Source organism: Peromyscus maniculatus, chromosome 10, assembly GCF_049852395.1.
Source record: "Peromyscus maniculatus bairdii isolate BWxNUB_F1_BW_parent chromosome 10, HU_Pman_BW_mat_3.1, whole genome shotgun sequence".
Classification (NCBI taxonomy): domain Eukaryota; kingdom Metazoa; phylum Chordata; class Mammalia; order Rodentia; family Cricetidae; genus Peromyscus; species Peromyscus maniculatus.
In genome coordinates this window covers 9,483,770-9,500,609 of record NC_134861.1, presented here as the reverse complement: position 1 = coordinate 9,500,609, position 16,840 = coordinate 9,483,770, and the positions used below count along the sequence as shown (strand labels likewise).

General features: G+C 44.6%; 1 protein-coding gene across 3 annotated transcripts in view; it reads left to right on the top strand.

Moving 5' to 3' along the window:
- Positions 1-16,840, top strand: part of Nudcd3 (NudC domain containing 3) — a 97,032-nt gene that overhangs the window by 56,842 nt on the left and 23,350 nt on the right. For all 3 annotated transcript variants that reach the window (XM_006972997.4, XM_042285646.2, XM_076545881.1), the window contains exon 3: positions 1,915-2,047. In XM_006972997.4, the coding sequence (XP_006973059.1) occupies positions 1,915-2,047 (133 nt within the window). The remainder of the gene's footprint in view (positions 1-1,914; positions 2,048-16,840) is intronic.

The window sequence follows — 16,840 nt, the reverse complement described above, 5'->3', positions numbered from 1 at the left end:
AGTACTTCTTCCTGTTCCTGCATTCTCTGTAGTCCATTCCAGGGATCTTTAGGAGCTGGACTGGGGCTGGGCTGACCACTGGGTCCTGGGGCCGCAGGTACATTCTGCCATGCTTGTTACAATAACTGTTTTCTCTTGGTTGTTAAAATGTTTGCATATGGTAGGGGATTTGAATATTACCTAAGGGAACAAAAAGGTCAGACTCCCTCTTACCACACAAATCAAACCTGCTTGCGCATGTGTGTTCATTTCCCCTTCTGAAAGTTGAGGCCATCCACATACAGAAGTTATCCGTCTTTCCCCTTCAGTCTGTTGTTGTGTTCAGAGCTTTCCCATTCCACAGTCTTTGGAAGTACTGGACCTGTTCTATGCATGCTCTTTGTTTCGGCGCCTTCCTCTTGCTCTGTTCTGTCAAGTCATGGAGCCAGGTGTGTTTTCTCTGTGCTGCACAGTGCCTCCCTGGACAATTGAAGTGGCTGGGCTGATTGCTCAGTGCCTGGTCTCACAGTCCTGGGGGCTGAAGTTGCTCCTTCCTCAGCTCTCTGCTTGTGTTACCACATCGAGTACTGTGACTTGATGCCTAAGTCAGACACTCATTCTCCCAATTCTGTGACTAAAAACTGAGATCAAGTGTGGTCTGGCTCTCACTCCTGAAGGCTTTTGGGAAGGATCCTTCTGGCCTTCCAGCTTTGGACAGAGGCCCACAGTTCTTGCCCCACCATTCTAACCTCTGCCTGTCCCTCATGGCTGCCTTTACATCTTTTTCCTCAATCAGTCTGTGTCCAGAGTCCCCCCTTTAAGAACAGTGATCATGATGAGTTAAAGCCCACCTTAAGGCTGGGCATTAATGACCTGATTGTAACTGAATCATTTCTGAGACCTCAGGGTTAAGACTCAAAGATTTCGTTTGGGAGGACACAAATCATCTCTCAACAGCTTCCTGTTACCTGAATTACCAGAGAATTCAGGCCATGTTGGAGACCACGTCTCTTGACTGTATGGAGACATGGTACACATACAGTGGGTAAAGACAATCTTATTTTAGAACTTGAGTGAGAAAAGGTGTGTCTGTCCTCTTCCCTGATCCTGGTCTTGTTTCTGTATCAGGACGGATGTAGGCACTTGCAGCCTTGTGCTTTCTGGGGTGAGTGGAAGGACATGCACACCTCACAGTGTGTGGAGCTCCCGGCCTGCCACAGTTTGTCAGCTGGCAAAGCTTTTGTCTGTGAATTAGATCCTCAACTCATTTAGTGAACCTGTGAGTCTGAGCTCATCCTTAAAAGGCATTTCTATGGTGAACATGGTAAACATTGTGACAGATTTTGAGTCTTATCTTTAACATCTGCTTCCTGGCTAGACCGTTTTGTCCATGTGCTGGGTTTATAATGGAGGTATGTAATAGGATTTGGTCGACTAGGTTTTTTAGGCCATCTCATTAAATGGATTGCTTACCTCTTACTAATGATGCGCACAGTTAAATGTAGTCCTTTGGGCTTTGATTTACTTACTAGGAGGAAAGAGAGGCTTAGTGTTGATGGAAGTCAAGCGGCTGCAGGAGAGAGGTTTTTGAAAAGTTCTTCCCAGCAGTTCATCACCACACCCAGCACTCATAAGCCAGATTTTCTTAACCAAGGTGGCTGCCTGCTTAACAGGCCTGGTTCTGAACTGGCAGCAAGAACTGTGATTTCCTGGGAGATCACTTAGGAGTGTCACAAAGGAAATTGCCCCAGAGAGGGACCTTCACAGATGCAGAAAGCAAGTAAGCTTTTTTTTTTTCTTTTTTTTTCTTTTTTTTTTGTTTTGAGATTTGTGTCGACCCCTCCCTGGGGCATAGGAATAACACCTGTGACGCTGCTTTGGGACTTCTCTGCTTGGATTTGCTGAACTTCATCTCACTTTCCTGTTCTTTCTCAGGATTCAAGAACAGTTCCAGAAAAATCCGGACAGTTACAATGGTGCCATCCGGGAGAACTACATCTGGTCCCAAGACTACACTGACCTGGAGGTCAGGGTGCCGGTGCCCAAGCATGTGGTGAAGGGAAAGCAGGTAACAGGCTGGGGCAGGTGGAGCTGCAGCCAGTCTGAGCTCCAGGGGCGGAGCCGGCAAGAGAGTTAGGGAGGATTGGCTTTGGGGTCTGAGACCTTGTTCCCCAGGAGGTGGTTGCCTTTGCTGTCCTTGCCTGTGAGCCTTTTCCACCTGGTCTTCAAATTTCCCTGGGGACAGTGAGCTCTGTTCTTAGTGAACAGCCATAATCTGGAGAAAAGCCCACATGGTTGATGTCTTAGCCTCTTAATAACGACATGGGCACTCTCAGGGCCTTCTTGTAGACAACTAGCCTCTTGATTTTCAAGAGCAGATCCAGACATTACCTTGACAGAGTCTGCCTTCAGCCTCCCTAAGCAAACTCCAGTTAGCTGACCTCCAGTGTAGGCTAAGGTGCCTTGCCGTAGTGACTGTCTTGTCTGTGTACTGCCCTGCAGCCCAGTGTTCCATACGGAATGGGGCAGCAGAGCATCCTTGTGTACTTTGGAGGTGAATAAATACCTGAGATTCATCTTGGGTCAGGGGAAGAGAGAAGAGGAGAGTGTGAGTTTGTGTGGGTGCTCTTGACATTGAAACTGTCCAAGACAGTGAAAGGACAACACAGGAAGAAAGGACAGGCATTCCTTACTGTCCGTTAACACTTCCCTGTCTCCGAGTGTTGCTGGTTTCACATAGACATGTGTTGAGAGCAAGCTTTCCTGTTGACAGGCCTCTTTCTTTGCCGATGTTGGCTAGAGATCACTGGAGGACATCCCATTTCTGTGAGGTCCATTGATGTGGTGTTACCTGATGTAGCTTGTCAGTGCTCAGGCTCATTGGCCAGGCCTGGCACCTCAGGGTGCCAATGGAAAGACATCCTACTTCCTCATGCTCTTTTCTTCAGCACCCCCCCCCCCCATTGTGTCAGATCGTGCATGTACCCATTGCAGTTCCAGCAGTCCTGAGGGAGAGCAAAGAAGTCAGGGTGGGGAGGTGACTCCTGGGTGAGATCTTGCACTTGCTTTGCAAGCCTGAGTACTTGAGTGCAAGTCTGTGGAAAAGCTTACTGGTGCTGCAGAGTCCTAATACTGTGGAGGGTGGAGGGTGGAGGCAGGAGGATTGCTGGGGCTTGCTGGCCCACTAGCCTACCCCCACTGTTTAGTGAGAGGAATAGGGCCAAGAGTGATAGAGTAGGACACCTGCCTTTTCCTGGGGCCTCCCTGTGCTTGGATGGGCATTACCACACACACCACACATACACGCATCAATCTAGGCTACAGTGACTAAGTGAGGGTCTTGACTTACGTCCTGTGGTTCTTCCACAGGGTAGGGGCTGTGTCAGGTATGCATAGCTGACATTACCAGCTTAGGTGAATCTCTGAAACTGAGGTTTAGTTCATAATTTTTTAGAGGGAAAAGGATGTTTATTTAGGAAACCATGGCAGAAATAACGTTATTGTAGATTGTTATAAATAATCAGGATTCACTTAAAATAATCTTAGGTAACAGATCTAAATAGGATATTACAGAATTTGAATTGACATTGTAATCAAGTTTGGCATGTGTCAGAAACTTTCCTTATTTTAATCTTCAAGAGAACCTTCAATATACAGAGCAGTTTTGTGCTTTATAGATGAGAAATTCAGGCTGAGAGAAATTACTAGATTATCAAATGTTGGCTCCCTTGTTACACGCAAATGGGGCTTCAAGATACCTCTGTGAGTGGACGAATTGCTGAATAAATAAAAGGACAGTTAAGGACAGATTTATCTGTCCCAAGCTTAGCCTCTCTTTGAATCTTACCTTTTACTTTATAAATCCCTGATCTCATGGAAGGTGGAATTGTGTAGAACATGTAATGTGGAAGTCGAGTTTTCAGGGGACAGTGGGGACAGCCTGGCTGGTACCCTAAACCCCACATAGTAACAGGCCACCAGGCTCAGTTTACCTTGTCTGTTTTGGATGGTTTGGGACAGGTGCTGACAGTCTTTCCCAAGTTACTTGACTAACATCTTCTTGGCATGTTAGTGGGTCAGGTGTTGATTTCCATCTCATTTTGTGGTGGGATTGCCAATAAATTACAACAAACCTAAGGGCTGGGGAGATATCTCCGTTGATAAAGTGCTTGCTGAGTTTGGATCCCCAGCATGCACATAAAAAGACGTAAGCCGTGTTGGGAGCCTGTAATTCCAGTGCTAGAGTGGCAGAAACAGAAGGATCTTGAGAGTTTACCAGTTAGCCAGCATTGCTGAGTCAGCAAGCTCCAAGTTCAGTAAGAGACCTGTCAGAAGAAATAAGGTGGGGAGTGAGATAGAGGAAGATACCCAACATCAACCTGGGGATTGTATGTGTGCGCACATACACACACACACACACACACACACACACACACACACACACACGTATACATGAACATGTATATACACTCACATGCATATACTTGAATATATACCCCTGTACACTGAATAAACTCTTTAAATTTTTAATTGAATTTTAGATTATGTATATCTTTGTGTATTTGTGTATGGTATGTACATGTGAGTGCAGGTGCTCACAAAGGCTAGAAGGAAGGGGTTGGATCCCTTGGAGCTGGAGTTACAGGCAGTTGTAAGCTACCCAACATGGATGCTGGGAATTGAACTCAGATCCTCTCTGCAAGAACCTTACCTCTGCAGGTTTCTCTGAAAGCATTCGTAGTAGGCACAGTTTAAATTTAGTTCCTCTTTTCTATGACTCAGAAGACCCATGTTGGCAACCCAGACAGCTTTTGGGACACAGTTTTCAGATATGCTGGCTCACTTGTGGGAGTTGGAGCCATGCCCTGTACCACAGGCACCATGGTACAGAACTGCTGCCATGCCATGTAGCTCAGACTCCTGTCTCTCTCTCTAGTGGATCTTCTCTGCTCTCCCTGGTGGTGCAGTCCTGGGTCTAGCTCATTCTTCTGTGGACATTGTCTGAGCACATGGCCCCAGTGGTTTTACCAAGATCCATCTCTGGCATTGAACATTTCTCTCTCTCATTACATAGGCAGTAATGCTTAGCAGAGTGGTGGTTTGTGTATGTCCAGCATAGGTGAAGTGTGCATCTCAGTGACGTAGTCCTTTGGCCCACCATGCACTCGTGGGAGCCCAGGCAAGAGCCAAAGCTACCCTCACTCAACACAGGCTTGGCTGTTTCTTTAAAGCACTGGGACAGTGTGGGGAGCCTACCAGATCTGCTGTCAACTGCAATCTAGGCAGTCGCTTGCATTGGTGCTCTATCTATGAAGATCCTTATCCCCCATGTGGTGGGAAATTTTCTTTTTCTCCCTAATAATGTTTTTCCATGCTATGCTTATAATATTACAAACTTCTTTTACAAATCCCTGGTCTGCTCAATGTAAGACCTGAAACTATGAAACTGTTAGAGGAAAAAGTGAGGAAATAGGTGCAGGCAAGAGCTTTCTGAACTGGGCTCCCCTCACTTGGAAATAAAACCAACACTGACAAATAGGATCTCATGGAATGAAAAGCCTTCTGTACAGCAAAGGAAGCAGTTGATTGGTGAAGAGAGTCTCCAGAACGGGAGGACATTAATTGGTGAAGAGAGTCTCCAGAATGGGAGGACGTTGATTAGTGAAGAGAGTCTCCAGAACGGGAGGAGTTGATTGGTGAAGAGAGTCTCCAGAACGGGAGGACGTTGCTAGCTATGCACCAGACAGAAGACTAATACCTGGAATATACAAAGAGTTAAAAAAACAACTAAACAACAAGAAATCGAACAGTTCAACTAGTTGGTAGACAGATGAAACAGACTGAGTCACTAATAGTCACTGAGATTGGCATTAAGCATGTATCTCTCATAAACATAAGGAAACAGTTGTTCTTCACCAGCCATCATACAAATGCAAATCCAGACGGCATGGTGGTGGCGGCGGTGGCGCACACCTTTAATCCCAGTACTGCAAGAGGCAGAGGCAGGTGACTCTCTGTGAACTCCAAGCCAACCACAGCCCAGAGTGAGGCCTTGTCTAAAGCAAACAAAACCCAAGCTTCCTTTTCACTGCAGTCAGGAGTGACAGTGAAGAAAATAAACCACCGGTGCTGGTGAGGATGTGGGAGTGAAGGGAACAGACACTGCTGGTGGAGACAGACCTAAACTCGTCTAGCACTGTGGAGTCAGTGCAGGTTGCTCGAACGAACAGAGAAGCAACAGAACAAGCAGACCCGAGAAACAGGGCTTCCATACGACCCAGCTGCAGCACTGCTGTGTCCTGGAGGCCGAGGCGGTGTGTGGAGGACTCAGTGTGTGTGTGTGTGCGGCACCGTCACTGCTGTGTCCTGGAGGCCGAGGCGGTGTGTGGAGGACTCAGTGTGTGTGTGTGTGCAGCACTGCTGTGTCCTGGAGGCCGAGGTGGTGTGTGGAGGACTCAGTGTGTGTGTGTGTGTGCAGCGCTGCTGTGTCCTGGAGGCCCAGGCGGTGTGTGGAGGACTCAGTGTGTGTGTGTGCAGCACTGCTGTGTCCTGGAGGCCCAGGCGGTGTGTGGAGGACTCAGTGTGTGTGTGTGCAGCACTGCTGTGTCCTGGAGGCCCAGGCGGTGTGTGGAGGACTCAGTGTGTGTGTGTGCAGCACTGCTGTGTCCTGGAGGCCCAGGCGGTGTGTGGAGGACTCAGCGGTGTCTGTCCAGCACCGTCACAGCAGCTAGGATGGACCCAAGCAGGGCGGAGAGAGGAGTCTGACAGAGATCCACACCAAAGTCTTACAGGCATAAGGAAGCTGCGTTGTTGGCAGGAAAGTTGCTGCAGCTGGAGCTGCATCAGATCAAGTTAAGCCAGTCTCAGAAAGGCAAATGTATGCTTTCTCTTTGTAGGTGCTCTAGTTTGCATACATACATACATACATACATACATACATACATCATATATGTATACATGTACATGACATGAAAGTAACGGTGAAGCTGTCTAGTGGAACAAAGACTAATTGGGGGAGGAGATGAGGGAACATGTGCTTGATGTGGAATATATGTTTATTTGAAGCTTTAAAAACGTCTTGGTCGATCAGTTTCTTAGGAATTGCTGAGAGTTTGTGTCAGTCCTCTCTTAAAACTTGAAATAAGTTTCTCTTGTGTCTCTTGGGCTCCGCTGGCCTAAGGGCTTTTCCTCAGAGTCGCACTTCTTTCCTGACTGGTTCCCTTCCAGTTGTCCCCTGAATGTACCTGTCACAGCTGCCTGTCAGCGGTGTTTTATTTTTGGTTTGTCTCCGGCATCCATCCATAGAATCATGATGGTAGCCGTGACTGCAGCAGCTTTGGTCGATGGAGCTGGGCTTGGTTCTGGGTGGTGCTGCAGAGGCCCTGTGTAGGCGGCTGTCTGTTTGGTGCTCCGTGGGTGGGAGGCTGGGTTAAATGAAGGGGAGCACTAGAGAGCCTCGGCTCTGTTCGCAGGCTAGCTCAGTGCTGGCCCTTTGGGTGGCCTCCTGAGCTGTTTTTCACTCCCTTCTCTCTGTGGAAGTGGGTGTGAGGACAGCACGCTGGCCTTTCAAGGTGGTTGAGAATGGATGGGCCCAGTGCCTGTGCTCTTCAGAGGAAAAGCAGAAAGAGTCTTACTTTGCATACACAGGAAAGATTCCTCATGTGAAGTTTTTCATCTGCCTTCACCGTATCCTTGGCTTAGCCTGCTCTCTGCTGCTTGGGAAGAGCAGCAGACTTCTCTTCCCTTCTTATATAAAGCCTCGGAGTAGTGACAAGGAACGGTGGCCTGTGATTGCTCACTTCCGGTCAGCGTGCTGGCATTTCCCTGGATCTGAGACTTAAACTGTGGAGTTTTTGTTTTTCACATGAGAAAACTCTTCCTGCTGAGCAGGCACTAGAGTGGGAAGCAGAAGCCGAGCTCCTGCTCACCTTGTTTTGACTTCCTTTGAGTGGAAAGTGCTAGGATTTTAACTGCAAAGTCATTATGAATATTGCTGGATAACTAGTGAACTTGTCTCCTGACTTTTCTCTCAGAGGCTGTGGGTGCTCAAGCCCTGTGCATGCTCTGTCCTTGAATTAAGAACCTCTTGGAATAGCCACTCGGTCCCCAGGCTTTGACTTGTGGTTACATTCTCCTGAGCTTGATGCAGGTGCTGAAAGCTTTAACATACTGTGTTCCCTTCTTAGAATTGGTCTGGGAAATAATGTAGGAAAATCATGGGATGTGATGGCTCCCAGCACTTTGGGGGGGGGGGGGTTGGGGCAGGCAGGTGGAGCTCTGTGAATTTGAGGATGGCCAGGGCTAAATAGAGAGTTCCAAAAAAAAAAAAAAAAAGTTAGGAAGACTTTATTACAGGAAATTTCCATAGCAGAAAAGGCTGTTAGGCTGCATTTGATTTGACCTTGCTATTTATAAATGTGACCATTGGAGAGTCCCTGACCTGGCTTGATGCCTCCTGTGCTGTGAGGTCATGTCAAAACCCCACTGGTTTGGGGTCTACCTTAGCAGATATGCATACATAATCAAGTATAAATGTTATAAGCAGTGTAAGTATTTCTGCATTCCCATCTTTAGCACAGGTAAGTTCCCCATTGTCCACCTGGCCCCACTAAGGCAGCTCTGGTCAATTTTGTTTATCTCCATATCCTCCAGTGCCCCTTCTTGGTACACTTGGTACCCCTAGTTTTCGGGCTCAGATGGCTACCCTTGGCACTCAGAGCTCCCACCCTCTGCTTTTACCCCCTTCAAGCAACAGGATGATCATTAAACTATACTGAAGTTATTTCAGCTATGGTTATAAACAACATGCTCCTTAACATTTTACTTTGTATCTGCATTTCCATATGAATAAATTTTGTAAAGTACAGTTGCAGGACCAAAGGTATGTTCCTGTAATTACCACAAAATTGCCTTTGTAGTGCTATATTAAACCTACATGCCAAACCCACTACAGCGCACAAGAGCTTCTGCTTTTTGACAAATTTGTCGACAATATGCTTACTCAAACTTCTGGGCCTTGTAAAAGTTAGGTGAAAAATATCATTGCAGCATCTAACAGAATGTGAAGATGCATGCCTGTAAGGCCAATGCTCTGGAGGCAGTCAGGCTAGCTGGACTATATACGAAGACTGCCTCAAGCAACACAATTTAAGAAGTAACCTCTAGATCCAGTGTGAACTTATATTTCTCTGAATTCCATCACTCCCACTTCCCCATTTTATATTACGTTGTTGCTCTTTTTCCAGGAGCTCCCTGTGGATAGAGAGGTCAGTGTTTTGTGAGATTTTGTTTATATGCATGTATGTATATATGTATGTATGATGTGTGTATGTATGTATAAATAAATGTATGTATTCTCTATCTTTGGGATATATTTCTAAACCCCCAAGGAATGCTTACAACCAGAGATGGCACCAAAACCTGTAGATGTGATTTGTTTTCTTTATGCAGCATTCATATGATAAAGCTTAATGTAAAAAGTAGAAGCCGGGCGTTGGTGGCGCACGCCTTTAATCCCAGCACTCGGGAGGCAGAGCCAGGCGGATCTCTGTGAGTTCGAGGCCAGCCTGGGCTACCAAGTGAGCTCCAGGAAAGGCACAAAGCTACACAGAGAAACCCTGTCTCGGAAAACCAAAAAAAAAAAAAAAAAAAAAAAAAAGTAGATACAGTAAGAGATTAACAGTATATAATAATAAAATAGCATTTTAAAAGTGTACTGTAATAGTTTTGTGAATTTTCTCTCTTAAAATATCCTGATACACTATAATCACCGTTATGAAGTGATAGTGTCTGTGTGATGTGTGTGTATATAGTTGTAGCACTGGGCTGCTAATTCACCTTGTAATGTATCAAAAGCAGAACCACTTGCTTTCAGTGAGTCTCCATCATTAAGCCATGATGATGTCAGTGCCTAGGGATCTTCATTGTTGATTTTTTAAATTTTTATTTTGTTGAGAACTTTTAGAAAGGCATTTTTTAATTACAAGTTGCCTCTTTAAAAAAGCATGTGTGTGCTTTTGTGTCCTTACTTTGAACATAGGTAGTGCAGAGCAGCTGAGGAATGCTCAGTGTTGAAGACAGAGAAGCCAGTTTTAAACTTCCGGGAGCTGAACTCACCTGAAGTGGTGTGTCTCTCTGTGGATGTTGTTATAGTCAGTTGTATAGTCATTTTATTTTGACAGTTGTTGAACTGATTGTGTCCTTTAAAAGTTTTAAACTTTCAAAGTAATTCTTTGACTAAGAATATAAATATTTCCCAAACTAAATTATTTCAGAAGTAAATACGTCTTAAGACACTTACTGGTTCCCTACTAACATTTTATTCAGAAATCACAGAGTAAATTTGGGAGTGAGTCTCAGCTTCTTGACTGTGGTATAAAAAATGTATTTCTCCGCAGAGAACCAGTCCTCAGGAATTCACAAGAAAATTGTTTTCACTGTTCACTTGACAGCTTGGATGGAGAGAGGGAACTTTGTAAACCCTGAATTTAAGTAACTTGTTTCGGGTGATCATTTCAAAACATTAAAGCTTGTGTGTACGTGTGAAAAAAAAAAGCGTGTGTGTGTGTGTGTGTGTGTGTGTGTGTGTGTGTGTGTGTGGCAAGTGTACATGTGTGGAGATTAGTTGACAACTCTTGGCAGTCACTTTTCTGCTACCTTGTGGTACCCAGAGATGGAACTCAGGTTGTCAAGCTTCTGTGCAAGCCTTGCCACCTGCTGAGCCATTTCATCCTGTCTGTTATGGTCATGTGACTTTCACAGCACGTCTTCTTTACTGTCAGTGCGGGTCTCCGCGCTGGCTTGCCTTCCTCTTCCTCTGGAGGTGACTCACCTGTCCTCCCAGCTCCTCCTTTTTGTCACCTCCCGGTGCACTTCAGCATGTTCTTCCTGCCTCCGTCCAGTGCACCGCAAGAGTCGCTTGTCCTGCTGCATTTCCGACCTCCCCAGCTCCCATCAGCCCGTGGAAGAACACTTGAGCCCATTCATATAGTTCCTCTACCTTGAGGGTCCTCAGTAAGCGTTTACTTTCTGCTTTTAACTTTCCTGTGTGGCTTTGACTGTTGCCTCCTCAGCAACAGCAAGTGGTTTATGAACTGCCTATGTCTGGATCAGTTGCTGGTAGGATTCAGCCGTGTGCCACTGGTACGTATGTAGCCTTGAAAAATGAAATAATGTCCCGATCAAGGGGCTGACATGTTGAGGTTGTGTTTGGAGCAAGAGTATAACGTCCACACTGCCGTTCTCATAGCAGATCAGAATGGCCAGATGGATTCATCTATCATTAATAGGACTTTACATTCCAACTTTTCTTCTTCCAACCATTTCCCCCCACTTCTGGGATGAAACACTGGTGGAACCATTCCATAAACAATATGGCTGTCACCCACGCTTCCTGGTTAGGTTACGAGAACACTGGCAGATAACTTTGTTTTTTGTTTTTGAGGCCTCATGCAGTCTCCTGTACTCGCTGCCTGACTTTATTGTGTAACCTGTCAGATTTCATTGCTACACAGACCCTAGCACATCTGCCCTTCATACCCTGGTGCTTTGCACTTCATGAATGAGGCTCTCTGGCCATCTTCTTCCTCAAAGCTTCCTCAGTACAGTGAAGACTTGCTCTTTTCTTAACCAGTTTCTTTCACTTTGTTTAAAGTGGGGCAGCAGCTTCTTCAGCAGACTGTGCTTCTCGAGTCATGTTTATACTTTTCCATCTAACCATATTCCTGAACCTGTGTGTCCTCTCCTCTTCTTCAGAGGTTTCCTGCTGAGATCTAGATCGTGTAACATAGTGCTGTTATTCAGAACATCCACACATTTAAGCCTTTTTCATGTGCCCATCACTTTTATAGATTGAGGTATGATAAGCAAAACTAGCACCCAGTTGTATGTACAAGTAACACTAAACAGACTGAGCAAGTTGTGTGTACATACATACATACATACATACATACACACATACATACATACACACAAATATGGGGAAGTAAGAGAAGGGGAAATTATGTAATTATATTGTAACTAAAAAACAAAAATTTAGTGTTTAAGTAATATACATTTTAAAAGCTAGCATCAGTTTATTTTTCTTTAAAAATTTATGGTTAATCATATATTTTAGCAGCCTCATTATATAGTTTCATTTTCTTTATTAAGAACTGTTTCTTTGTTTTGAGACAAGGTCTCTCTTCAGCCTTGCTATCCTAGAACTCCCTGTTTAGATCAAGCTGGCCTTGAACTCAGAGATTCACCTGCTTCTACCTTCTCAGTGCTGAGATTAAAGGTGTGTGCCATGCTCAGACCATAGATTACATTTTTTATTGCTCCTTTGTCAGTTACAGTTTTCTTATAAGCCTTTTTGATACATTTTGAGTTGAGTTTTTGAAAAGTTTTTTTATTTGGGGCTGGAGAGTTGGCTTATTGGTAAAGAACACATATTGTTATTCCAGAAGACCCCCAGTTCAATTCCCAGCACCCAGAGGGGGAGCTCATATCCAGCTAAATTCCCACTCCAGGGTATCTGGAACCTCAGACTTCCATGAGCATGGATGGGTACATGCACCCACAGATACACAATTTAAACTTGTAAAAATTAATTATGGCCAGGTGGTGGTGGCACACACCTTTAATCCCAGTACTCAGGAGGCAAGCGGATCTCTGTGAGTTCGAGGCCAGCCTGGCCTACAGTGTGTGCCAGGACAGGCACCAAAACTACACAGAGAAACCCTGTCTTGAAAAAACAAAGAACAAAAAAAATTATTTATGAATTATTTAGTGTGTGTGTGTGCATGTATGTGGGTGGCCTCATTAGATCTCCTGGAGCTGGAATTTCAGACCAAAGTATGATATTACCAAAGTCCAACTTGGTGATGCCAAGGAATTTGTTGGGCTTTCTTACAGAGCACAGGCAAGGGGTTACTGACAGGATCATGGATGGAGACCTCATGGAAGCTGCATCCCGGAAGCCCGCCCACTTTTAATCAGTCTTCACTTCTGTGCATAGTCAGCATCTCTTGAGATCACTTGGAGCAGGGGAGGGAGTAATTGCTGGAATCCTAGGAAATGTCAGTAGCTCCATTACCATTACCATATATCTGGCTACCACTGTATTGTTTTGCTCTAGGTGGCTGGCTAATGTCTACTTAGAATCCACTGGCTTCTAGGATGTGTAGGTAAATTTTGTCAGATGTGGAAAGTCTCCAGCTATTATTGTTTCAAGAGGTTTCTGACATTTCTCTTTCGCTATTTATTTATTTATTTATTTATTTATTTATTTATTTATTTATTTATTTATTTATTATGTACACAGAGGAGGGCGCCAGATCTCATTACAGATAGTTGTGAGCTACCATGTGGGTGCTGGGAATTGAACTCAGGACCTCTGGAAGAGCAGTCAGTGCTCTTAACCTCTGAGCCATCTCTCCAGCCCTCTCTTTCGCTTTTTATCTGTGTGTCCCATTTTGAAAGTGTTGGTGTGTTTCATGGTGTCTCATGGGCTCTGAAGTCCTCTTCATTTTCCTTCTGGTCCTCAGGCTCAACCCAGCTTTAAGCTTGCCTGACTCTGTTTCTAAATGCTGAGATCTACTTTGGAAAACAGTGAATTTAAAAATTATTTGGGACAGAGTTTGTCTGTGTAGCCCTGGCAGTCCTGGAACTCACTCTGTAGATCAGGCTGGCCTAGAATTTACAGAGGTCCACCTGCCTCTGCCTCCCGAGTGCTGGGATTAAAGGTGTGTGTGCCGCCGCCGCCGCGGTCACCACGGCCACCACCCGGCTTAAAATGTCTTTGTACTTAGTGTGTCTGCATGTGGGTATGTACATTTGATCGCAAGTGCCTGAGGAGGCCAGGGCCTCAGATCCAGAGACAGAGTCAGGCAGTCGAGACCTGCCCTGTATGGGTAGCAGAAACTGAGCTCCGGTCCTGGAAGAGCAGCACACTGCTCTTAAATGCTGAGCTGTCTACTCCCTTTCCAGGTACTCCAGGTACTCCAGGTACTCCACAACTCCTATTTGGTTTAAAGATTACTACTTTAATCTTGACTACTTAGGATTCTTTGTTCTGACAGTTTCCTTTAGTGCTTGCCAGGTTTTTAGTTTTTGAGTATATTTTAAAATGGCTGATTTGTAGACTTTATCTATTTACTTAATTAATTAAAAAAAATTTTTTTTACAAGCCCTTGTCTGTGCTTTCATAGGGACAGATTTTGATCATTGCTTTCTTACCCTGTGGTGGTATTATGTTCCCCAAAATATTGTGTACCCTAATAAACTTATCTGGGGTCAGAGAACAGAAAAGCCAAGCATGGTGACTCACGCCTTTAATCCCAGCACTCAGGAGGCAGAGACAGGTACATCTCTGTGAGTTCGAAGCTAGTCTGGTTTCCAGAGCACGTTACAGGTCAGTCAGGGCTACACAGAAAAACCCTGTCTTGGAAAAGAAAAAAAGAAAGGAAGGAAAGAAGGAAGGAAGGAAGGAAGGAAAAAAAGAGATCCTTATTGAAAGTAACACAGCATGGCTGCACTGGAAATCAGGTTCCTCTCTCTGATTTCTGTTGGTACTTGATGTAGTTGTTGAATGGCTTCTTGAACTAATTCTGTGAGTTCTGTAGTCTTTGTTCTGCAGAGCTAGTAAACTCTCTCTACTTGGTGAATTTAGTGGTCCTTAACACCCAGAACTACTAACTCTCCCTTAGCTTTGCACTGTCTGTTTACAAGCCAGGATGGTAAACAGATGAGTCAGAGGTCGTTTTAGTATTTCCTGAGCAGGCATTGAGCCGCGTATGTTTGCCTTTTAGCTGCTCTGGAGTATGCCGAGCTTTTGAAAGCCTTTGGACATTTTACTCCCTAGCCTTTGCTTCAGTTTCCTCTGTTGTCATCTCTTGCCTCAGAGTTCAAACAATTGCCTATAATGATTTTTAACAAACATTCCCCTGGGAAAAGGCTTTTGTGAAACAACCTTACAGCCAGGTGTGAACACATGCACCCATATGCATACCCTTCCTTGTTGGTAGGGTCCTCTACAGAACCTTGGATGGGTTAGATAATGGTAGTTCTTTGAGAACAGAGCTTTGAAGAACTCCTGTATTGCTTCCTGTGGTGGTGAGTGGCATTGGAGCTGCCAGGGAAGAGTGGGATGAGGTGAGGGCAAAGTAGGATGTCGCAAAGCTTGCTGATTTTCTTCTGTAGCTGTCCTTGGCCAGTTTCCAAAGTTCATAGAAGTGGATGCTGACAGATTTTTCCAGAAAGCTTCTTAGGCCCCCCTTCCTATTTACTGACATCACTTTGAATTAGGAATTTCTCTTATCATTTTGGTTTTTAGTGGTTTATTACTACCTTTCTTTTTATATCATCAAAAGCAATGTGCTTTCCTCATGACATTCAAGTCATTGAGATTCAATCATACCGTGTGTTGTTCAGAAATGAACTTTCTTCTCTGCTCCCTATGTATGTATGTATGTATGTATGTATGTATGTATGTATGTATGTATGTATGTGTATCTATCTACCTATCTATCTATCTATCTATCTATCTATCTATCTATCTATCTATCTATCTATCTATCTATGTACTTATATGTGTGTGCACACATACGTGCCATGGCATGTGGAGGTCAGAGGACAGCTTCAGGAATTGGCTCTGTCCTTTCACCTAGTGGGTCTCTGGGACAGAACTCAGCTCATCAGGCTCAACAGCAGACACGTTAGTCTGCTGAGCAGCAGCCCGGTGCCCCTCTGCTTGCTTGTATCCAGTGTTACTGTTCGGAATATCTCAGCTACTTGGGTTCTTTGTGAGTAAACTTTATCATGTCCTCTTCAGAACTATTAGGATCTTCTTCAAACAATGTTACCAAAGTACATGAGTTTAAGTCATCCTGGATTCATTCTGCTCAGCTCTCAGGGGGTCTTTTCAACTTGAAGGCATAGTTTTTTATACTTCTAGAAAATTAGTTAATAAGAATTCTAATAATTTCTGGAATATCATATCATCTTAGTAAATTGATCTCTATTTGATTTCTTTGACTTAAATCTTCTAGCCTTTCTATTGAAGTTTTATTTTTTTGCACTGTTTTTAGTTCTTTTTTATTTTTGGTTCAATAATTTTTCATATCATCTTAGATTCTGCAAAGTTATAGAATAGAAATATTTAAATACACTTTTCCTGATTAAGTCTGTCATCTTTGGCTTTGCTTTTTGGCTTTTTTTCTTCTTCACACTTTTGGCTTTTTTCATGAGAAGAGTTCTCACTTCCCTACTAGGTGTATTTTTCTTGTTGATATTTAGTATTTTTCCACATTATCTTGAGTGTAGGGCTTTATTGATGGTTTTCTCTGTTGTATTTCAAAGGTCTGTTTTTCCTACCATCTATCGGCTGAGAAAATTGACAGTTAGGTTTTCCTGACAAGGTACGAAGCCTTGATGGTTTCTGTGTTTGAGGAACTTGTATTTTACCTAGAACACGGTCGTTACACCAGCCCCTCAGAATGCAGGTCAGTCTGAAGGAGGGCTGCTTCCGCAGAACCAGCCGGTCCTCAGGGCTGACTCGAAGCTCTTCTCACATGTGCCTCTCTGCTTTTGTGCCTGCCTTCTAGCCAGAGCCTCTAGCTGCTGCCAGATGTGTCCCCCAGCCGCTGGCATCTGGGCCATGTGTCATTGTTTGTTCCTGTCTTCACAGATGTGCTAACATCTCATCAGTTCTTCCCTTCATTGTCTCTTTCATTCTGCTGCTTTTCTTCGTTCCTGTCCTTTTGCTGGGCCTCAGAAGATCAGAGAGCTGCTCCCGAAGCGCTGTTTGCTGCTGGTACTCTGTTTGCTGCTGGTACTCTGTTTGCTGCTGGTACTCTGTTTGCTGCTGGTACTCTGTTTGCTG